Consider the following 23,511-nt stretch of genomic DNA (forward strand, 5'->3'; position numbering starts at 1 on the left):
GCTAATATACCAATGCTAATGCGACTACTGCTAATTACACTAATGCTGCTACTGCTAATATACCAATGCTATTGCGACTACTGCTAATTACACTAATGCTACTGCTAATATACCAATGCTAATGCTACTATTGCTAATTATACTAATGCTAGCACTACGCGAGCACTACTAATGCTAAGACTACTAATGTTATTGCTAGTAAAATTAATGCTCATTTTAGTTACAACTTAGCATTCTGTTTAAGTTAGTGAACCTTTTGCTACTTTTAGTTAGGCTTTGCATCTTTTAGCCTTTGTTACTTCATTTAGATATTTTTGCTACTTTTTAGGTTTTAGCTAGGCTTTAGCAACTTTTAGCTAGTGTTGCACTACTTTTGTATAGCATTTGGATACTTTTACCTATAATCTAACATTTTGCTACTAGACACCTATGTCCCACAATGCTTTGCGTGAATTATGCGTGCGACTTCCGGTGGAGCGGAAACTGCGTTTATGTGCAAACGGTACAAGCTAATGTTTCTCTGAGCATTGTGGATTTAATTTAAACATGCGGGAACACCACCTGTCGGAGCTCTAACAAGAGACGCTGCCTGCTGCAGATAAGGTATGGAGGACGACCTGAAGAAGTTATAAGTTTATATCTTATTTATTATAAGCTATTTTTAGCTAGGCTTAGCAACTTTTAGGCTAACATTTTGTATTAGCATTTTGCAACTTTTAGCTAGTGTTTTGCTACTTTTCTATGTCATTTGGTTTTAGCTGTTACCTAACGTTCTACAACTTTAGAATTTAGCTTTTTTTTTTTTTATCTAGCATCTTTTTACATGTGTATGTTTGAGCTACATGCTACATTTAGCTTTCAACTTAACTTTTGCAAATTTTACCACACAACTTCTCAATGTGTTCTGGCAAAAAATAACAATAATAAAAAAAAAATATATATATATAGCTTTTTCGATTCAATTGACTTTTCTACCAACTCAGCCTGGACCCGATTCTGCGTCAGGTTCTGGACTGTGTCCAGGAGAAGCCCAGGTGCAGCTGCTCCTCACCTGCCTCCTCTGGTTGCCCAGGCAGAAGGTGCAGATGGGCCGCAGGGAGCGGCCGCTGAGCTCCGCCGGCCCGTGCAGGATGTCCCGGTACCGGAGGCAGGGCTGCCCGTCCCGGCAGTCCTCCCCCAGCAGCAGCACGTTGGCCAGGTGGGAGATGTAGCTCGAGGCCAGGCGCAGGGTCTCGATCTTGGAGAGCTTCCGGTCCGCGGGTTCGGTGGGGATGAGCGTGCGCAGCGCCGTGAACGCCGTGTTCACGCTGTGGGTTCGGTCCCGCTCCCGCGCGTTCGCCGCCTGCCTCTGTTTGCTGACGCCGGCCAGAGGCGCCTCTCCGCCGCTCCTGTGCCGCCGCCTCCTGCGCCTCAGCGAAGCCTCCCCCCCCTCCTGCACGGACTCCCCCCGCGGGCTGCAGCCGTCCGAGCTGTCGGAACCGCTGTCCGGGTCGGAGGTGAAGCCGTCGATGCGCGCGGTGCTGCTGGACTTCATCCTGATCTGAAACGAGCTGCTCGGCTCGCGCGCGGGCGGCACTTTATCCCGGCGGAGGAGGAGGGGTGAAAATAGAACCGGGGGAGGTGGGGGGGTCGAGCAGCTGCCGCCGATCCGGTGACTGAGGGGGGGTTCGGACCGTCCGGGCCCGACTGCATGCCATATGTGCTGAGTGACGGCTGGTTTCTGGGTCTGAGCCAGGACGTAGAGGGGAGACAGGTGGAGGCTGAGGGTGGAGGAGGGGGGCACCTGTTGTCCGGAGGATGGAGGTTTAAATAGACTCGACCTATATGGACCTTTTCACAACACCAGAACCTGAAAACACAACTTGTCTCCTCACTTCCTGGACCAGGCTTCAACTCTGAAGCTGCGTTCAAGGATTCTGTGTTTCCAGTTGAATGGAAAATGAACGTTAAAGAAATGCAACACCTTAAAGGTGTGGAGATGCTTGGAGGCATCGCCGCTCTTCAGGATTAAGCTCGTCTCAAAGTAAGAAGCGTTTCGGTCAAACCTTTAAAATAACAACCTTGATTTTGTTGCGAAATGTTTAATTTCTTTTGGTTTTGATGGTTCAGAGTGGGATTCAGTCTGCTGCTGCATCCAGGCTGCAGGAGGAAGAGGAGGGTAACCGCTACTGAGTGAACAGTCCAGGTGGACAGGCCCGGCCCGGTCCACCCTGCCCAGTGCCATCTTTGGGGGGGGACGGATATAAATATCTAAAGGGTCTGAGCTCGAGCTGCTGTTAGAGCTCAGTCAGGTTGTCAATTCATCCAGATCCTGTCAGAAAAAAACTCGACTTCATTTGAGTCTGTTGGGTCTGATCGCTTGAATGTTGACAAGTTTTACCTGTGCAGAAACACGAACCCGTCATGAATAATTTGATCCTCAGTAAGTACTTGGTGTGATGCTGCGCTACATCAGTGAACAAAATAACAGCCATAGTAATAGTCGGACATACTGTAGTTAAGATGACGGCAGTACAAGATCATGACATTGATCGTGATCATCAATACGTTTACAGAAGAGAGAATCCAATAAGATGAGTAATAACAGGTTTTTGATCATTACAAACTGGTGCAGGGTTTATTCACAACCCACATGGAGAACCAGTAGTCCCCTATTAACACTTGGCTGTGGGTTCCCCAGTAAGTACTGGTTAGCTCCCGAGGCGTTCCCGAGTAGTTAGTCACATTTTGTGCAGCTTATTGTAAAGTGTTACCCAAAGTTACGAGAGGCTTATTTGTCATGTGCAACATCAACACAAGGTCGACGATTCAATCACAACTCGCCAAAACAAAAAGAAAACTACAGCAAGTAATATTAAAGCATGCAGCAAAAATACTAAAAACATACTAAAGAATACTACTAAAATACTAAAAATACATATTAAAAAATACTACTAACATGCTAAAAACATTAAAAATACTTCTAACATATTAAAAATACATATTAAAAAATACTACAAGCATACAAAAAAAAGCTAAAATATAAAAAAAAATACTACTAAAATACACACAAAAAATATTAGTAACATACTAAAAATACATATTAAAAAATGCTAGTAGCATACTAAAAACATTAAAATTACTACTAAAATACTAAAAAACAAAAAAACACTACTAACATACTAAAAAAAGTTAAAAACACTACTAACATAATAAAAATATATATTAAGAAATATGATTGACATACTTAAAAACATTTAAAACTACTAAAATATTAAAAACATTAAAAAAAATTACTAAAATACAAAAAAAAAATACTAGTAACATAAAAAACATTAAAAGCACTGCTAAAATATTAAACGCATTAAAAAATACTACTAAAACATATAAAAATACTACTAACATACTAAAAACACATTAAAAATACTAACATAGTAAAAAACGTTAATACTACTAACGTATTAAAATTCATATTAAAAATACTTCTAACATACTAAAAACAAAAAATACTATTAAAAACATTAAGAAATACTATTAAAATCCTAAAAAATATTTAAAAATACTTGTAACATACAAAAAAAACATTAAAAGTACTGTTAAATACTAAAAAAACGTATAAAATACTAGCATACTAAAAAAATAAAAAATAAACATAAAAAATACTAACATACTAAAAATACATATTAAAAAATACTAACTTAGGAAAAAAAACATAAAAAATACTACTAACATACTAAAAAAATACATATTAAAAAATACTATTAACATACTAAAAAACATTAAAAATACTACTAAAATACTAAAAAAACATAAAAATACTAATAACATACTAAAAATACATATTTAGTAGTTTTTTTAACTACTAACATACTAAAAAAAAACTACTACTAAAATACTAAAAAACATGTAAAAAATACTAACATAATAAAAATACATGTTAAATACGCCAACCAACCAAAAAACATTAAAAATACTACTAAAATACTAAAAAATATATTTAAAACTACTACTAAAAACAAAGCGCCAAAGCTGAAAAAGATAAACATCTACAGTTTTATTTTCTATATGAATGTTTCTGTTCAGTCCCTGAGATAACTTCTGTTTTGACTTGGCGCTATAGAAATAAACTGAACTGAATTTAGAAAATCTACTTGTTGTCGTTTTTAGACATTACTGCGGCCACTAGAGGGCGCCAAACTCCAACTAATAGTTTCTAAACCTGGGGAGTTTAAAAGTCACTTTTTGTCAAGTCAATTTTATTTATAGAACACATTTAAAACAGAAACTGTGCTTAACAATAACATCAATGGGAGTAAAATATAACGCACACTAATGATAATACTGAAGGATTAATGTAAAAACAGAAGCAAGGAACAAAAAATACTAAATCAACTCACACTGTGTGAAATGTCAGAGAAAAATACTGTCATCGATTAAAAAAATGCAATCAGATTAATCACACTCGGGTGTGATTAATCACGATTAATCTCTATGCTTAAATTTGTAAGCTTGAAATGTAAATATGCAGGTTTTCATAAAAATGTTGAAGAAAATGTTTTATTGTCTCAATCCAAACAGTTTTCCAGGTTTTCATACCGAGCGAGTTTTATAGAAGTCGTTTTGTTTCACACATTAAGTTTTAAATGTTAACTCAAAAGTCTCCTTAAATGTCATCTATGTGGTCAAAACACGTAGCAACGTTCCCTCTCATTTTTCATGTGTCTGGGCAAACAAACAAGCTCCCTGAGCATCCGTCTGCATCCTCCGTCCTCACTCCAACTACCTCCATGTCCTCTCTAACTCCATCCATATATCTCCTCTTTGTCTTTTTCCTGGCAGCTGCATTTCTTACATCCTTCTACCAATATACTCACTGTCCCTCTTCTGGACATTTCATTCAACCTTTATTTAGACAGGTTAATCCCATTGAGCCTCGAGGACTCATTTACAAGAGAGATCTGAAAACATTGGATTTGGACATGTCCAAACCATCTCAGTCTGGTCTCTAACTTTATCTCCCAGTTGTTCAACCTGTGCTGTACCTCTGATGATCTCATTCCTAATCATATCCATCCTTGTCACTCCTAAGAAGAACCTCAACATCTTCATTTCTGTCACTTCCAGTTTTCCATACTTTGACCACCCAGATATACACCAAGCACTACTGCTTGCTAACACTTAGCATGATTAAAATGGCTACAAGTCGTGGGATTAGCTTACTTACCTCCTTTGTTTGATGTTCTATGACCGTAAACTTCAGTGATAAATCCACAACACCAAATATTATTCCTTGGTTTGCAATTAAATGTGCAGTATAAAACTTGGAAAACACTAGAAGCCAAGGTTGCTTGTAGCTTCTTCGCACATCAGCACTGAAACTCCAGAACCCTTGGAATGGCTGGAGTGAAAGTTCACCTGTGATTTCATTGGTTGTTTTTTTTTTACCTCTTCGTAAACTTCCATTGTCGCTACACAAATCATGTGACACAGGTCTGTTTTGACCGGAGTGGGGGGGTTCTTCCTCCACTCTGGACGCATTTCAGACAGGTTGAAGAGAGCGATGCGCTCGGGCTGATGGCCAATTCGCAACTGCGCAGCCTAGATTTTCTTGTGTACAGAGAACGTGCGAGCAGTGCGCGGTTGCACAGGCGCTCAGTTTAGAGGGAACATTGGTAAACAGTATAGTAATGGATTAATCTTCATTGTTTAATATTAACGCGTTAATCTTTTTAGATTGATCGCATGCGTTAACTCGTTAACGTTGACAGCCCTAGAGAAAACAGATGTGTGTTTTAGCAGAGATTTGAACACAGGAAGGGAGGTGACCTACCTAATGTTGGGGGACAGATTTTTCCAGAGTCCCAATCACCTCTGAGCTTCAATCTTGTTTTTGGAACAGCCAAAAGCAGCTGATCAGATGGTCTCAGGGCCCGAGATGGAACATATGGTTCCAGTAGCTCAGAGAGATAAAGGAGTGCAAGGCCATTTAGGTACTTATCGGTCAACAGAAGAATTTGAAAGTCTATTCTGGTACGCACATGGAGCCAGTGAAGGGAGGACAGAACTGGTGTAAAATGTTCAGATCTACGAGTTCCTGTTGAGATCCGAGCTACAGCATTCTGGATGAGCTGGAGATGTGAGAAGAGACCCTGCTGACCTCAGCATAGAGTGCATTGCAGTAGTCCAACCGGGTCGTGATAAAGACATGGACTAGTTTTTCAACGACACTGGCTTGAGCTTAGCTACCTGCCTTAATTAGACGAAGCTTTTCTGCAGAACAGAGTTGATTTGTTTGTCAAACTTGAAGTCCGAGTCTAAAGTTTTAACAGACTGCCTAAGATGTGGCTGAAGGGAGTCAGTCCAGGTTTACAGGATCAGAGGTGGCAGTTGAGCTAGGGCTAAACACAACGACTTCAGTCTTCTGATCGTTAAAACTTGGAGTGAATGGAGCAATGGAGCAAGCACTAGCTGGTTTCAAGGGCAGGTAAATCTGACTATCATCAGCATAACAATGGAATGAAAAACCATGTTTCCTCAGGATAGACCTCAGTGGGAGAAAATAGAGTGAGAACAGAAGCGGTTCAAGAATCGAGCCCTGTGGGACCCCGCAGGAAAGAGGCATTGAAGCGGACTTCTACTTTTAGTAGAAGTACCCTCTATAACTTATGTATGAAATCAACAAACTTAAAAAAGATAAAATCATCAAGAAGGCTTCTCTGTCCTGCAGCTGTTTAACGTTGAACTTGTGGAAAACGGAGTCTGAGGAAACAAACCTCTACCAACCTGGAGTCCTAATTAGTGCAAAGCTGATGAGGCCTCTTTAATCTTTTAATCCTCATGGCCCTAATGGTCCCCGTGGCCCCCATGTCTCAGACCCAGTGCTGATTGGCCCACACCGGTTATAATGTCTGATTTTTTTTTTTCACTGCACTTTAAAAATCAAAATGTCATCTGTCGATAATGAGTTGGCCATTTTTCAAAACAGTTTTTATGTAATTATCAAACTTGACCCTGATTTTATTTGATCCACAGTGAAATTAAATGATAAATGAACGAAAGAAACTCATCCCATAATCAATTTTTGTTCTTAATCTAGGAAATGAAGCACCTCTAAAAATGCAAAGCGATACGGACTCACTTTAAATAAAAGTGCAATGAGTAATGGGGCAAACAAAAGTAGAACAAAACACAAACTTAGCCTCAGATATTTACATTATAACCCCCTCACATATACAGTGTGTGGTTACAGGAGGAATCGTCAAAAAAAATTAAATATCAAAATAAATAGATTTTAATATTTCTTAATTTTTTGTGCTATAAAGGTAGCTTCTGCATGATTCCTGTTATTTAAGTTCCGTTACAATCATAAAATATACTTTATACCTTTATATAGTTTTTCCACTGTATGTCACCAATGCAATGTTTGTCCACCTTTTAAACATGGGTGGCGATGTTTTTTAACATTGATTTATTGACATAAAATAAATTTAAAAGCTGAATTTAAGTGTGCAGTACTGTCATTGTCCTGAGGGGGCGCACCTCTCAATATACGTGGGGTTCTTCTAGAATGACTGTAGAACACGTCATGGCAGGCCAAATCTATATAAATATTCGCAAAAATCTATTCATTTCCAGACCTATTTTTAAAAATATTGAACAGTAACAAATAAAAAGTGTAACAATAGTGTAGCTAAACACATGTGGTAAGTTAAATGTGTAGGAAGGTACCGCCAGCAGAAGGTGGGCTAATCTCTAAAGGTTGCAGGTCGCGCGCGTCTCGTGTCCGTTTTTTTCTGGAAACCTGTGCATTAGCTACGGTTATAAAAAGAGAAAGAAAACGCAACAAATAACATTTGAAGTACAGAATACTAATTAGAATATTTTACAATACTCTTCTTGTAGTCCATTACTGGTATTTATCTGCCAATTGTGAGTGTTTAAAAACAATGCTAGTTTAGCTAACAGCTGTGCTAACTGCTAGCCTGAGCATTAAAATTTGTGCTGTTTGCATAATTATAATCCTGCTTAAGTGCTTAATTTAGTTGGTAAAATACAGTATATGTTGCATGTTTATTTATAATGGCAAAACCAGGGCTTTTGAAGCGGATCCAAGCTAACAAGATCCGGGAACTCTCGCATTTTGAACGTGTGTGCTCCGGCAACTGTTTGCTCGGATGCGGAAACGCAAATGTCCGCCCCTAAAAGTCCAAAGTCATCGCGCATTTTATTTTGATTGTTTATTCAAAATACAAGATAATATAACCCTTGAATTTTAAATAAACTACTAGTTTTATTTTTTGTTTATTTATTTACATCATACGGCTGTTTGAACTCAGGCAGACGTTGACGTGTACTGACCTTCCTAAACTCCAGTTTTAGCTAGCTCTCAACTACCGGAAGATCTCGACCCAAGCTTTAGTTTCCAGAAATAAACAAATCGAGTCTTTCATGTGATGGAGCATATTCCTCTGAAGGATCTTTATTTTGTTACAAAACAACCAATAAACAATGATTTGATAAGTAGATACAACACACAAATGAGCACATATACAACAAGAAATATGTGACATTAAAAATAACTAAATAAATAAATATTCATATAGAAGTTTGACTTATCGGTGAAGAACCATAACCCGGAAGTATTTACAGTCGGATCTATCTGCAGGATGTTTTGGTTTCATTGATGAAGTCTTTCCTCTGATTGAAGCTGCATGCTAATCAGACCATGTGATGAAACGCAAATCTCCTCTGGATGATGGAGCTCTGCAGACGTCAGCCTCGTGTGATGGGGAGCTGAAGTAAACAAACAAAGCAAGTTGTTTCTGTAAGTTTCAGCTTTTTCTACTATTTAGCTATTTTTTTTTGCTAATTTTAGCATTTTGAGCTAATTCCATTTTTTTGCACAAATTTTAACGTTTTTCAGCCTATTTCAGCAAAAATGTGCTCTCTACACATCCTTCTATAATTGAAGCTTCTTTCTGCCTTTTTTAGCTACTTTTCAGCTGGTTTTTTTTTGCTAGTTTAATCTTTTTTTTTTTCCAGATAATTTCCACGTTTTTGTGCTCATTTCTGCTTCGTTAAGCCTAATTGGGCAATACGTGTTAATTCTGATTTCTTAATTTAAGCTTGTTCTACCTGTTTAGCTACCTTTTTAGCATTTTCTAGCTAATTTTTGCCGTTTTCAGAAAAATTCCAAGTTTTTTGTGGTAATTTCTGCTACTTTCAGCCTATAACTTCTTTCTGATAATTTCACCTTCTTTCAGCTTAATTATGCTACTTTCAACCTTTTCTGCTATTGCAGCTAATATAGCTGTTTTATGCAAATTTTAAATTCTGCTAATATACATTTTTGAGCTCATTTTAGCTCCTTCCACTTCCTTTTGGTAGTTAAAGCTTCTTTCTGCCTTTCAGCTACCTTTTTTCCATTTTTTTTCTAATTTCATTAAAAAAAAATTTTTTTTTTAGCTAATTTCCTAATTTTTATGCTCATTTCTGCTTATTTAACCCTGTTTCAGCAATATGTGTTATATCTGCTTTCTTTGGCTAATTGCTTGTTCTTCCATTTCAGCAAAATTTCAGCATGCTTTTTAGCTACTTTCAGCTACTACAGTATATAGCTGTTTTATGCTAATTTTAACTTATTCATCTAATTATATATTTTTGAGCTCATTTTAGCTCCTTCCACTTCCTTCTGGTACTTAAAGCTTCTTTCTGCCTTTCAGCTACCTTTTTTTGCCATTTTTTTTTGCTAATTTCAGTTGTTTTTTTTGTTTTGTTTTTTTAGCTAATTCCCTAATTTTTGTGCTCATTTCTGCTTTTAACCCTGTTTCAGTAATATGTGTTATATCTGCTTTCTTTAGCTATTGCTTGTTCTTCAATTTCAGCAAAATTTCAGCTTTTTTTTAGCTAATTTCAGCTGTTCTTCAGCAATAAGAGCACTGCATTTTCACAGTAAATGCAATTTCTTTAATTTTTGGTTTAATTTCACACATAATCTTCATTCTGCTTTATTTTTTCTTACACGTCTTTGATGTCTAAGTTTTTATTTGTCCTTTTTCAAATATAATTTTATTGCATATATTTTAATTGTTCTTTTTTTAATTGTGACATTGTCATTTCATATTTAGCTCTTCTGATTTTGTCTCTTTTTTTACTGACTTTTAGAGAAATATGTTTTATATCTACTAATAATTTGTGCATCTTTCTTTGACATGAAGTTGCTTTTGCTCTGGCGACTTTTCATGTTTGACTGTGAGGTCATGACACCTGGTTTTGCAGACCAGGAGGAATGTTTTCAAACCAAACCTTAAATGATGTTTGACACTCGTACAAATGTTCCTACCCTTTTGGAGCACAGAGATCCTGAATACCCGCTCCTGCAGGCGCAGACGTTCGGACGAATGCAGCGACTGCCGAACAAACATTTCTGTTCACAGTGAGCTGAGAGGGGAAAAAACACAATAATTTAAACACCCAGCCGGATGTAGGTGTGTGCAGAAAAATTTCTTTTTGGTTCACCCATAGTTAACAGGTTTGAAGAAGTTGTTTTTTTTTGTTGTACTCACGGATCTGACACAGCATGCCCTGCCACCCTGGTGCGCAGTGGCAGGTGTTTGGACCGACACACTCTCCTCCGTTCAGACATGACTGCAGGCAGCTGGCTGAGAGGCGACAAAACACACACTAAACATCTGAACCCTAACACAACGCAGTTTAGAAGGCTTTTAGTACATTTACAAGTGGAATCATGGGTAATTTTCATCTAGTTATCAAAATAAGGTTAATAAGGTTTTTGTTTTTGCCCTTATTGAAGCTTATTTTTGTCTTTGATGATGGCTGCCATAGCCAACAACACAAAACTCACTAAGCTTTACAAATAACAGCTAAAATTAGGTGACATAGTAGCTGAGAGTCATCCATAATTTGTAATCTGAGAGTCAAATTATCGCACAAATTCTGTTCTTACAACAATGGCATGAACTGTCCGAGTCACATCTGTCTGTCTGTTAGCAAAATTTTTCATAAAGCGTAGGACAGACCCCCTCGACCCAAAAAGAAAAGCACGTAAAGATAATGGATGCATGGCACAGGACATATTTGTATGAGACTCGGAAAGGAATCGTTAAATGTTTATCGACAACTAATTCAAGATGGCTGTCGGAGCTAATCAACGTTAGGAAACGCAGAAATGGCTACAACTCAGTCAATGTTACTGAAAATTGAGTAGAAATTTGGTGGGGTAGTAAGTGAGAGTCATACTTTGAGGACCACCCAGCATTGATTTTAGTTATCAATAGTCATTTATTTAAAATTTCTTTAGTTTGTTTTTGTGTAAATGAACAGATTTTTGTGTCCAAATGGCGGTAGACATAAAGAGGGGCTAAGGTTTTGTCATCATTATGCAGTCAGATTTTTTTCTGCTAAGTTTTCAAAGTTTTTCGGCATCGTGTCACTTACGTTTATCACATTTCGTGCCTCTCCAGCCTGATGGACAGTCGCACACATCTGGGCCCACGCACCTGCCGCCGTTCATACACACGGGCTCACACACACCTGAGCAGTGGAAAAAAAAGAAATGGTAGGAATTAATCTGACCTCACAAAATGTAAATACTGAAACTTTCTACGCAACATTCACAGGAAAACTTAATAAACTTAAAAAGGGTGAATAAACTGGAATAATTTTCCTTAAGGCTCTGGATGTTGTGGGTCGGTCTTGGTTGACACGCTTTACCATATCGCGGGACATCTGGGGCAGTGCCACTGGATTTGGCAGACTGTGGTTGTGGTTGTCCTCTTAAAAAACGGGGACTGGAGGGTGTGCTCCAATTATGGGGCATCACTCTCCTTAGCCTCCTTGGTAAGGTCTATTCAGGGGTACTGGAGAAGTGAGGCCGATTACTGGTTGAACCTGAGATCCAGGAGGAACATTGTGGGTTCTGTCCTGGCCGTGGAACACTGGATCAGCTCTTTACCCTCATGCTGACCCTTGAGGGGTCATGGTAGTTTGCCCATCCTGTCTACATGTGTTTTGTGGACTTGGACAATGCTTTCAACCGTGTTCTTCAAGGTACATGTGGGAGGTGCCCCGCGAATATAGGATTGGGGGCCCGTTGTTGCTGGTTGTGCGGTCACTATACAATCGGTACGAGAGTTTAGTTCTGTTCATAACTTTTATGGACAGAATTTCTCGGTGCAGCCGGGGGTGGAGGGATTCCGGTTCGGTGGCCTCAGGATTCCTTCTCTGCTCTTTGCAGATGATGTGGTCCTTTTGGCATCATCGTGCCGTGATCTGCAGCTCTCACTGGAGCGGTTCACAGCCAATTGTGAAACGACTGGTAAGAGAATGAGCACCTCCAAATCTGAGGCCATGGTCCTCAGTTGGAAAAGGGTGAATTGCTCTCTTTGGGTGGAGGGTGAGGTTCTGCTTCAAGTGGAGGAGTTAAAGTATCTCAGGGTTTTGTTCACGAGTGAGGAAAGAATGGAGCGTGAGATTGACAGCTGGAGGTGCAACGTCTGCAGTATCGTGGATTCTGAGCTTGTTCTTTGTGGTGAAGAGGGAACTGAGCTGTAAGGCAAAGATCTCTGTTTACTGGTCGGTCTATGTTCCTACCCTCACCTATGGCCATGAGATTTGGGTAGTGACCGAAAGCATGAGATCATAGATACAGGTGGTTGAAATGAGTTTCCTCTGCAGGGTAGCTGGACTCTCCCTTAGAGATAGGATGAGAAGTTCAGTTATCCGGGAAAGACTCGGAGCAGAACCGATGCTCCTCCACATCAAGAGGAGCAAGTTGAAGTGGTTCAGGCATCTGATAAGGATGTCCCCTAGACTCCTCCCTAGGGAGGTGCTTCAGGCATGTCCGACTGGGAGGAGTCCCTTGGAACGACCCAGGACACACTGGAGAGACTATGTCTCTTGGTTGGCCTGGGAACGCCTTGGAGTCCTTCCTGCTCAAGCTGCTGCCCCCGCCACCTGTCTTCGGAACAAGCGGAAGATGATGGATGGAAATTGGAATAAAAGATGTTAGATTCATCCTGTTTGCAGGTAAGAAATCACATCTTGAAATGGGTTGTCACCAAAACTTAAATCAGTTGTAGATGCCAGCTCAAGGATTGCTGTGGGATGTTTAATTAAAATCTCTTTGGTGATTACCGGTAGATATTTTGAAAATAGAGAGACAAGACATGGACAAGGCAAAAAAAAACATTGTCGCGATACATTTGGCGATGGTTATGAGTAAAGATGAAGAACTGACTTTTCTCACAGCGTCTTCCCGTGTGTCCCTGCAGACAGGAGCAGACATTGTTCCTCATGCATGAACCACCGTTTTTACAGGGCGGACTGCAGACCGCTGGAGCAGAAAGAGAGTCAAACAATAGACAAAAATCAAAGGTTCTGCGCTTTAGTTTTACATTTAGCCCTCTCGTACATTTACCGTTTTGACACTGAGCTCCGTAGAAGCCGTGAGGACACTGGCAGGCATTTGGCCGCACACACAAACCTCCGTTCAGACAAACAGGTGAGCAGAGAGCTGGAGAAAAATTGATTCAATGAAATATTTGCCGCACAAAGACCATATTTTTTTTTCTTCATTGCACAACGCACCAGTCTCACAGGACGGTCCGGTCCAGCCAGGGGGACACAAACACTGATCCGGGGACACACACTGACCTCCGTTGTGGCAGTGACGGCCGCACACCACTGTGATCAACGAAAACAACTAATTTATCCTTAATGGATGTTAACCATGATTCTTTAAAACGTTTGTCTAAAATTTCCATTTTTCTCAAGTGTAGGTTTCCAACACAAACGCGAGCCGTAAAATTTAGCCACCTGCTGAACTTTTTCACCTAGAAGAACTTACAGTGGACAAAATTTAAAGCAACTCTTAAAGCAAGCATTAGCTGTATGTCTTCAACTGATTGACATCTGGAGTCAGCCCGAGGACGACTGCCACAGCTAATCCACATGACCCAAAACAAAAATGGACGTAACTCGGCAAATTAAAACCTTGAGCTCAAAGTTAGTGTGGTAGTAACAGAGACTCATCAACAACGCATCATGTGAGAGCTAACATGTCTCTTTATTTTGTATGAAATTAAGGTTTTTGCCTAAAACAGCTGTATCTTCATCATTTTTCAACATACAATGATTTTAGTATGAATCATCTAAATCATTGTCCAACATGAACGGCAGCGGGCGATATGTTGCCGCTTTAATCTTTAGAAAAGATGGAATTAGATCTGATTAAGCCGACTAAGAGTCCTTCAAGGCGTTTAATATGCAGTGCTGATCTAATATAAAAATACTTCAAATCCAATCTGCACTAATATTGTGGAATGTGTGCCTCTGTGGGTTTTGGTCTTTGACAAATCCAAACACATACATTAAATAATTGCTTCCTGAAATTTTCATTAAAGTCTGCCTAGCAATTCATGAGAGATTTTGCTAACAGGCAAATTAACGCACATATAATTATTAATTCAACTGGTTTCAGTTAATTTATATAGCGCCAAGTCACAGCAGAAGTCATCTCAGGGCACTGAACAGAAATATTAATATACAGGTATACTGTAAATAAAAGTAAGTTAATAACTTTAATTATCTGAGGAGCAGACTTGAGTTTAACTTCATCGCAGACTCTGATCTTGAGCAAGCTTAAAGGTAACGGTGGGAAGAAAAAACTCCCTCTTGAGGAAGAAACCTCCAGCAGAACCAGGCTCAGGGCAAGCGGTCATCTCCTTCAACCGGCTGGGTTTGAGAGGAACAGGAAGGAGGAACAGATACACAATGGCAGGTCGAGAATCACGTTAAGATAGAAATAGTATCAAATGAAAACTATTAAACTGTAACAATTCATTTTAAGAAAATAGGTTAATTTGTCCTCCACTAGTCTAAGCCTATAGCAGCATAACAAGCCAACCCTAACTATAGAATTAATCAAAAAAGGAAAATCTTAAAACTGGACAATATGTCAGCCTCACAGACGGAAACTGGAAGTTGGTTCCACAAGAGAGGAGAAAGAATTCCTCCCATTCTGCTTTTGGAAAATCTAGGAACCGCAAGTAAACCTGCAGTCTGAGAACAAAGTGCTCTGTTAATAAAATATTGAACAGTAAGGTCTTTAATATAAGATGGAGCTAGGTTGTTGAGGGCTTTGTAGGTTAGAAGTAAGATTTTGAATTCAATTCTGAATTTAACACCGTCTGCCATTTGATATTCGGTGTCTGCTTCTGCCTTTCTATCATGGCAAATAAAGTTTGGGATCTATTTTTAGACCTGTGGATTTAGAAAAAGTTAAGATGTATATTTCTGTTTTAATTCACCTTAAACGTAATCATTGATTGTTGCTGCCTTTCGCCATTTGAAGACATTAAGAACCTGATAGAATTTGCCCCAAATCTTTTTTTTTCCCCCCCTAAGAAATTGTTCAGAAACTTTTCAGCCTTGGACTTTCAAAGTAACAGCGTCAGAAATGCTATAGAAAAAGTCGATGAAAATTTCTGGACTCACTTGTCTCACATCGAGGTCCAACAAACCCATAAAGACAGGAGCAAGTTTGCAGTCCCACGCAGCTGCCCCCGTTTTCACACGGTAACCTGCACAGAGCTGCACAAGAACGTCACTAAAACCTTCACCAGTTTTTACTAAATTAGTTTATAAACTCAGTTAAATTTTCCACATCTTGAAGCTACATGAGTTTTGTTGTTTTAACTTCTAACCAATCAATTCAGACCAAAACCTTTGTAACATTTATGTGTGTATTTTTGAAATAATAGCCATAAAAAGTATTCACCTTGCTGACAAGTTTCTCCATGAAAACCTTTGGGACACTGACAAACATTTGGAGCGATGCAAATTCCCCCGTTCACGCACTCTGGATCACAAATGGCTAATCGAATACCAAAAAGTAATCAACAAAAAAAACCATTTAGACTTAAACAAAAAATAAAATAATTATTCCAAGATGTTTACCTCTTACCTGTCTGACAGTTTAATCCAGTGTAGCCTGATTTACAGTGGCATGTGTTGGGTGCAACACATTCCATGTTTCTGCCACATGTGCGCCTGCAGACAGCTTTAAAACCAACAGATGTCAAACTTTGGAAAACATCCTGGGAGATAAATTTATTATCTCTGTCCACCTACATGAAGACCGACCTCTGAACAACTTCCTGTAAGTGTAGTTAAAATGCTTCCATAGCCCCAATGGTGACTGATTGGAGTATTGGATGTCTCCCAATTTGACATGCAATTTATTTTCCTTTCATTGTGTCTATGGTTTTTAAGAACTAATACACTATGCTTTGCTTAAGCAAGGTGGGGGAGTTTGTGGCCAGATTTGTGGCTCAGTCTTACCTCGACACGTTCTCCCATCTCCAGTGTATCCTATGGGACACCTCCCACAATGGAACCCCCCATCCATAGCAGGCTCACATTGGACATCAGGAAAGCATGGCCGGTCAGAGCAAGCCGTCACACTGCTGACTCGGTTAAGACTTGGGATAGATTTTTGTTGTGGGGAGCTGTAGATAGTCTTGCCTGGAGTTAAGGTTGTTGCAGGCTCCAATGGTGGCATCTCCTCTGACTTTGGCTCAACCTCATCGCCATCTGCTGAGAACTCAGAATCGGGCAGAGTGTAGGACAGAGCGGTGAGAGCGGCAGTAAGAGGGATGGCAGGCCTTGAAGGAGTCCAGGGTTTTACTTTAGCAGGTGCTAAATGGTTGAGCTGTTGTTGGACTCTCTGCTCGGGCCGTGTTACTCTGTCAGACTGAGTGGACGGAGTTACCTGAAGGGTCATAGCACCAGTCAGTTCTCCTTCAGACTTACGAAGAATGTAGAGAAGAAAGAGGAAATTTTAACAACCAGAACAGCTGATTTTGTTTGATTTAAAAATATATATATATATATATTTGTGTAGAATTGATCAACTCACCTTGTGAACCAGTTCTTTAAAATGAGTGGTTCTTGATTGGGTGTACAGCCTGGTGTTCAATCTGGAGTTCCCACTTTTGTAGGTGGTGTGGGAATTTAAAATATGGAAAGCACTGACTGTTGACCTGGGAACATCTTTCGAAGCAGAAGTGACAGCTTCCCTCCTCCCCGTCCCGCCTCCTCTCTCCAATATAGGTTCTTTATATGGTGGATTGTTTTGCCTGTTAATAGACATGGATGGGCCTTTGATGCCTTGCCTGGTTGGGAAGGTGGGCACATGGAGGTGGGAGGTTTTTGCCTTGCTTTCTTGTGAAGATCGATTGGACTTGCCAAACATCTGCTGATGCTGAGGGAGGAGATTTGATGCTGACGAAAGACAGAAGGTTGAATAAGCATCTTGTACTTCTTGATTTTTCCAGCTCATTGAGACAGTCTCTTATCCCTACGTCATCTTTGTGCCAAAATGTAGACTTACCTTTACTCATGTCAACTACTGTACTTCTATTACTTCCTACCATAGTGGTTTAGAGGCATAACAGCCGTGGGTTGACTTTAACTCCCCATGTGTTACTGTATATACACCTGTTATGTTCCTTGGTCTGCTGTATACTTATCCAAATTAAGATGAGAAGGAGACATCTTAGACTTGGCTCAAATGCGTTTTGTTAAAAGGGGCTAATAATGCATGATGTATAAGTACATCATCATGTTATCAAAAAAGCTAAGGAAGATGAAGTCATGTCAGTTTTGCTGCTCACATGTTTTAAATACAAGCCAAGTTGCTCTACGTGAAAGCAAAATAAATCTCTTGCTGATTGTTCAGAAATTCTGTGGTTGCTTTGTTGCATGGACCATTCATCTTGTTCTTGGAGTCTTGTTCTCCTAAGATTCATTTAACTCTTCTTCTGCCTTGAAGGTATTTGAAAGTATGCCAACAACTCCTAAGACTGCAGACCTACCTCTCCCTGGAATTGTTACTGTCCAGTAGTACTGTAGTTGAATGTGTTGGGGGTTTTGGTCAAACTGCAGCAAACAGTTTAAAAGATTGTGCCAACAACATTTTCAGAACAGAACAAGGACTCAATAAATCCTGCCGCAAAAATAATAAAAAATTGTCCATTCATGTCATATTTGAGGCATCTGCATAAATGCGCTGATTGTTTTTTTTAACTTTCCAGACGAACAGGATCAGCAATAAAGGGATTAAAACTGGAATCATATGCTCCCCTTTGAGTTTCCTGATCCCCCCATGAGAAGCAACGTTAAGCAATCTTATTGCTGAAACTTTGTGGGCGAGTGGTTATTACTTTGGCAGTCTCTAAATACTCAAACTGATTTATTTACTGCAGTGAAAAACATTGTTTTTCATCAAGAAAAACACAAAACTTTGTAGAAGCCAGCTTGCAAAACAGCTTGTAACATATACAGAGATTCATTTGACCACATTAATCATTACTCTTTATTTTACAAACAGCTGAAATGTTTTAAAAGAATATAATCCACAGGATAAGAAGAAAATGCTTTTCTTTAAAGACAGACTTGAGAAATTTTTTCACAGTAACTTAAAACTCTTTGCCAGACACATTTGCAGTTAAATGGAGACGTTAAGGAAAAACAGTCCCCCACCTTCCTTGAAGGTCTTCTTGCAGACGCGACCATTGCCGTAAAGTCCAGGCGGGCAGCGGCCGCAGACGTAGCCAACATGCGGAGGTCTGCGGTTGATGCATTGCACCCCGGGGAAGCAGGGCCTGCTGGCACATGTAGCCGACACGTTGATGGGCAAAGACTGCGCCGATCCTGGAAAATACAAACTCTGATGAGACGACACGTGGTCTTATCAACCAGATGGGAGTCGGGTCTCATCAATAGTTCTTCTGAAGACAAGATAACCTAGAGAATATCCTGACGTGACTTTTTTTGGATAAACTGGAGAAATTGTATTTCCCGCGAAAATGCAGTGTGAATGCTTATTGCAGAAGGACTTGCTGAAAAACTGCTAAATTTAGTTAAAAAAAACATGCAGAAATGGAAGAACAAGCTAAATTAGAAGAAGAAAACAATGAAAAAACATATTTGCTGAACTAAGTTAAAATCAGCAGAAATGAGCACAATAATTAGGAAACTACCTTACAAAAGCTGAAATTGGAAAAAAAAAAAAGCTGAAAAGTCAGTAAGAAGCTTAAACTACCAGAAGGAAGCAGAAAAATCTGAAACGAGCGAGAAATAAATAAATAAATAAAATATATGTTAGCTGAAAAAGCTCAAATTAGCATAAAACAGATAAATAGTAGCTGAATTTGTGGAAAAAGCTGAAGTGAGCAGGAAAAAACTGAAAGGAGCATATCAAGCTGAAATTAGCATAGAAGCAAGAAGTTAATTAGACAGGTTCAACTTTCACTGACTCACTCTTTCATGGGTTTTCAATGTAAGATTGTACACGAAACATGATTGTCTGATTGAAAGAAGGCGACCAACCAGGCATTGTGCTGAGGGATGGACCAGTCATCGAGAGCACTGGGACATTTCCCAGTGGCCAGTCACCAAGTGGGACTAAAGGCTTAGTTCAGATCGTGCTTGATTATTTTAAATAAACCATCCATCTTGCTCGTGTGGCTCACTCGGTATAAGACAGACACCCCCGCCCCTCCTTTCTCTTTCTGAGGCTGTCTGCCACACAGGCAGGCGCTCAACCTATTGTGTGTCTCTGCTCTGCTGTGGCAGACAGCTTCAGAAAAGAAAGGAGGGGGTGGGGGGTGTCTTATACTTGAGTGAGCCACATGGATTGTTTATTTAAATAATCAAGCGTGCCCGAACCGAGTTTTTAGTCCCCCTCGGCGATCACTGAGCAGGCCAGGCCACCGGGAAATGTTCCGGTGCTCCCGATGGCCAGTCAGACCCCGTATCAGTCTGTCTGCTCTCTTTCGCTGTGCTCTTTTAGAGCATTTAGAGAGTTTAAAACATTGTTAAGAACATTGCAAGAGCATGGGAAGGGTTTTCTAAAGCCTTTATATATATATATATATATATATATATATATATACGTCCCTACTTCATGGAATTCCATCTATCGCGGGGGTGTCCGGAACGCATCCCCCGCGATAAGTGAGGGATTACTGTATATATATTTTTACCTTTGATGCTTTTACTACATTTTGTGCTTTGCTTTGAGTTTTAACTGAAATTTACTGTTTAATACAATGTTTTTTTGTATTTATTTCTGGAACAAATTGGGTAAAAAAAAAACGTACACCGTCAGCTGGAAGTCAAATCTCAACGTTCCTCTTTTTTAAAATTCCAATACAGACAACTTTAGATTGGATTGTTCCAATGAGTTTAACAAGAAAACAAATCACAGAATATTAAACCAGGAGTGGTATAGATGTTTGGTTTACCTGCTGCTGTTCTGCCATTTCCAGCCATACTGGAAGAGTTGATCACTCTGTACCAGATTTTAGACTGGTCCAGTTTGGCTTGTTGACTCCCTGAGGCATTCTTCATTGTGTTGATGGGTGAGTTTGGGTTTTCTTCTTGAGGTTTTCTCCGTTCATGATTGATTTTTTGGGGCGCGTCTGCTCCACCTCTCTTGTTGGTTTCTGCTCTTTGAATCTTTGAATCGAAGGCGATTCCTGAGATATTCCTCCAAGAGTTGGACTCAGCTTTCACGCCAGTTCTCTGAGTTGTTTTCCCCTCCTCAGGTTTTATCTGCGGTGAGGTGCCAGATGAACTTGGGAAGATTTCCATTCTTTTTTGAGGGTCTATTAGCAGAACATCTGGTATCTTGTAAACAGCTGTGCGAGGGGCTGGTGTCAAGGAGCTGAAGGGAGGCGTGAAGACTGCTGCTTGAAGAACAACAAAGAAACGAGTTTGGATTCCTCTGTAGCACCTATTTGTTTTTTTTAAAAACCACATTGCAGTTATGTTGCAGTAAGAGAAGAAAAGTCCAGAGGTTTCTAACTGGTCAGACCTCCAGTGGACCCAAGAAGAGGGACATGTTTAGTGAGGCGTGATCGCTCCTTCCAGCTTATGAACACATTTCAAGGCCATGTGCGAAGAAGGAACCGATATGACTGCAAACGAGGCAGCAAGTCAAACAAGCTTGACTTGAATTTATTTAGCCTCATAGCTGCCAGAACATTTGACGAAACACCATGAGCAGACTGCATCGCCTCAGTCCAGATTTAATCGTATCGGCTCGGAAAAGGAACTCTTTAATAGTTTGCTTTATCCTTTGAAACGCGTCTGTTGTAATAACTCAAACATTGTTTGGTCATTTCTGCTCTTGTCTTATCCTTCGCTTGAAATTTCTATTTGTTTGGACTCATGTATTTTGTATCAGCAGGCAGTGATGAAAACTTACAAGTAAAATAAAAACATTCAGCACACCTAAAACCTCCTGGCTCATATATTTGTGGGAATGTTTATGAAGCATTTACATTATTGAGATCCTTTTTTTTTTTCTTTTTTTTTGTAGGTTTTTCGGCATCTTTCTCGTTCCACAATTTTGTGCTATTTCAACAAATCATATCAAAATGTTCAGCTCTTTCTGGACAATCCTGCTATGACTGATTATTTAGCCTTTTCTGCCACTTTTTTCCTCATAGAAAATGAATTGAGCTCATTTTACCTCCTTCAAATCTTTAGATCTGTTTACAACCTTTTACTGCTCCTTTCACATTTTGTTCTGCTTCAGCTTCTTTCAGCTTCCTTGTGCAATTGTAAACTTTTTTCAGCTCCTTTCAGCTGTTTTGTGCTCCTTTCAGCTTTATTTATTTAACTACATTTTTGTGCTTCTTCTAAAGTCTTTCTGCTACTTTCAGCTTATGTTCCTTGCATTTATTTCTGCAAGTTTCAGCTATTTCTGCTATTTCAGCTACTATTTAGCAGTTTTATGCTAATTTTAACATCCACATTTTTTGCAACAATTTCAATTTTTTTTTTTTGCCTAATTCAGCAAAAGTGTGCTTTTTCCACTTCTGCTAATTTAAGCTTATTCTACCTTTTCGGTTACCGTTTTAGCATTTTTAGCTAATTTCAGCTGTTCTGATAAATATAAATTCAAGTTTTTTCTGGTAATTTCTGCTTATTTCAGTCTAACTTCTTTCTGCTAATTTCAGCTTGTTAGGCTCCTTTCAGAATATTTCTGCTAGTTTCAGCTTTTTCTGCTATTTCAGCTACTATTTAGCTGTGTTGTGCTAAATTTAGCTTTTTCAGCTAATTCAACATTTTTTCAGCTCATTTAAGCTCCTTCTATGTCCTTCTGGTAGTTTAAGCTTTTTTCTAGTTTTTCAGCTACTTTTCAGCTATTCATTTAGCTAATTTCAGCCTCTTTTTTTTTTTTTTTTTTTTTAGCTAATTTCCTTATTTTTGTGCAATTATCTGCTTATTTAAACGTAATTCAGCAAATATGTGTTCTTTCTGCTTTCTTCTGCGGACTTAGGCTTGTTCTTCCATTTCAGCTAAATTTCTGCATGTTTTAGCTGTTTTTTTTTAGCAAGTTCTTCCGCAATAAGCATTCACACTGCATTTTCGCAGGAAATGCAATTTTTCTTTTGTTTTTGCTCTGAACTAAGCAAAAAAAAAAAAAATAAATAAATCCAGATTTTTAAGCTTTGCTTCATGATTTGCGTTTCCAGATTAGACTTGGTTTGTTTGCATCAAAAACAGAAGCTACCAGTTTTTATGAGCTGACATTCTCAACAACACAACAGTCGTTGAGCATCGGCTGCTTTCAGCCATCTGCTTTCCATTCACTGGAAGCACTTGATCCTTGCTAAGTGTCCCTCAGGGACTCTGCTGTGCAGAAAGTCACCTTTTTATTTTTACTTCAGGTTGAGCTCTGGTTAAGTCAGGGGCGCAACACACTCCGCAGCAACGTTTTTAATTTTCATGCAATAAAATCCAAGAAAGACTGAACTGAAATCACAGCCTTAAAAAGTGATCAACTTTAACTGCAAGGAAGTTAACAGATTAAAAGTTCATCGCTTATGTTTGTTATCTGAGACCTTAGCTGTTGGCACGTTGTCAGCATGACCTCTTTAACGAGTTCCAGGTTTTTCAGCTTGAGGCGTCTCCTATGCGTCTGCTCTGAAGTTATCTCAACGTCATGCAAACAATGTAAAAGGGCAACATTTTAAAGTAGCAATTTCCTCAGTTTATGTAATCAAAAGATGGCAGGCACCAGAAACAGTCGAGGTCAAGTTGAGGTCAGGGACCCCAAGAAGACTTTGAGAAAAATGCTTGAAGGATTGCAAGAAGAAGAAACGGAATGCTTTCAAATAATTTCAGGAACTGTTTGACAAACTGGCCTCATTTAGACAGTAAAAGCAGAGTTTACATGAAGAACACATAAACGACTGTTAAGCACGGTGGTGGACTAGTCATGGTTTGGCAAAGAGCACTTTAAAAAAGAAATCCTGTGCAACAAAGAACCTAGAGTTACAGCTTTGGAATATTCTCGAGGCTTGGATCTTTGAGAATGTAAATGTTTACATTTACAACATTAATGGGACATTTTCCAACTTATTTAAACATCCAGCTGTGAGAGAGTGTAGCAGCTGATCTTCTGGAGCGTTAACTGCAATCAAGTCCGCACGC

At 39.3% G+C, this 23,511-nt stretch overlaps 2 protein-coding genes across 2 annotated transcripts in view; both read right to left on the minus strand.

Moving 5' to 3' along the window:
- Positions 1-1,534, minus strand: part of si:ch211-246m6.4 (transcription factor 15) — a 2,564-nt gene extending 1,030 nt beyond the window's left edge. The window contains exon 1 of the mRNA XM_037696316.1: positions 1,052-1,534. Within this exon, the coding sequence (XP_037552244.1) occupies positions 1,052-1,534 (483 nt within the window). The remainder of the gene's footprint in view (positions 1-1,051) is intronic.
- A 6,856-nt stretch (positions 1,535-8,390) lies between these two features.
- Positions 8,391-23,511, minus strand: part of si:ch211-246m6.5 (von Willebrand factor D and EGF domain-containing protein) — a 44,688-nt gene continuing 29,567 nt past the window's right edge. Inside the window, exons 21-34 of the mRNA XM_037696790.1 lie at positions 20,310-20,753; positions 18,544-18,714; positions 16,919-17,283; positions 16,342-16,771; positions 15,965-16,060; positions 15,779-15,874; positions 15,496-15,591; positions 13,588-13,683; positions 13,418-13,513; positions 13,238-13,333; positions 11,437-11,532; positions 10,545-10,640; positions 10,322-10,419; positions 8,391-8,772 (exon numbers count right to left, since the gene is read on the minus strand). Coding sequence (XP_037552718.1) covers positions 8,752-8,772; positions 10,322-10,419; positions 10,545-10,640; positions 11,437-11,532; positions 13,238-13,333; positions 13,418-13,513; positions 13,588-13,683; positions 15,496-15,591; positions 15,779-15,874; positions 15,965-16,060; positions 16,342-16,771; positions 16,919-17,283; positions 18,544-18,714; positions 20,310-20,753 — 2,297 coding nt within the window. The 3' untranslated portion in view covers positions 8,391-8,751. The remainder of the gene's footprint in view (positions 8,773-10,321; positions 10,420-10,544; positions 10,641-11,436; positions 11,533-13,237; positions 13,334-13,417; positions 13,514-13,587; positions 13,684-15,495; positions 15,592-15,778; positions 15,875-15,964; positions 16,061-16,341; positions 16,772-16,918; positions 17,284-18,543; positions 18,715-20,309; positions 20,754-23,511) is intronic.

This window comes from Nematolebias whitei, chromosome 23 (genome assembly GCF_014905685.2).
Source record: "Nematolebias whitei isolate Nwh7 chromosome 23, NemWhi1, whole genome shotgun sequence".
NCBI classification, from domain to species: domain Eukaryota; kingdom Metazoa; phylum Chordata; class Actinopteri; order Cyprinodontiformes; family Rivulidae; genus Nematolebias; species Nematolebias whitei.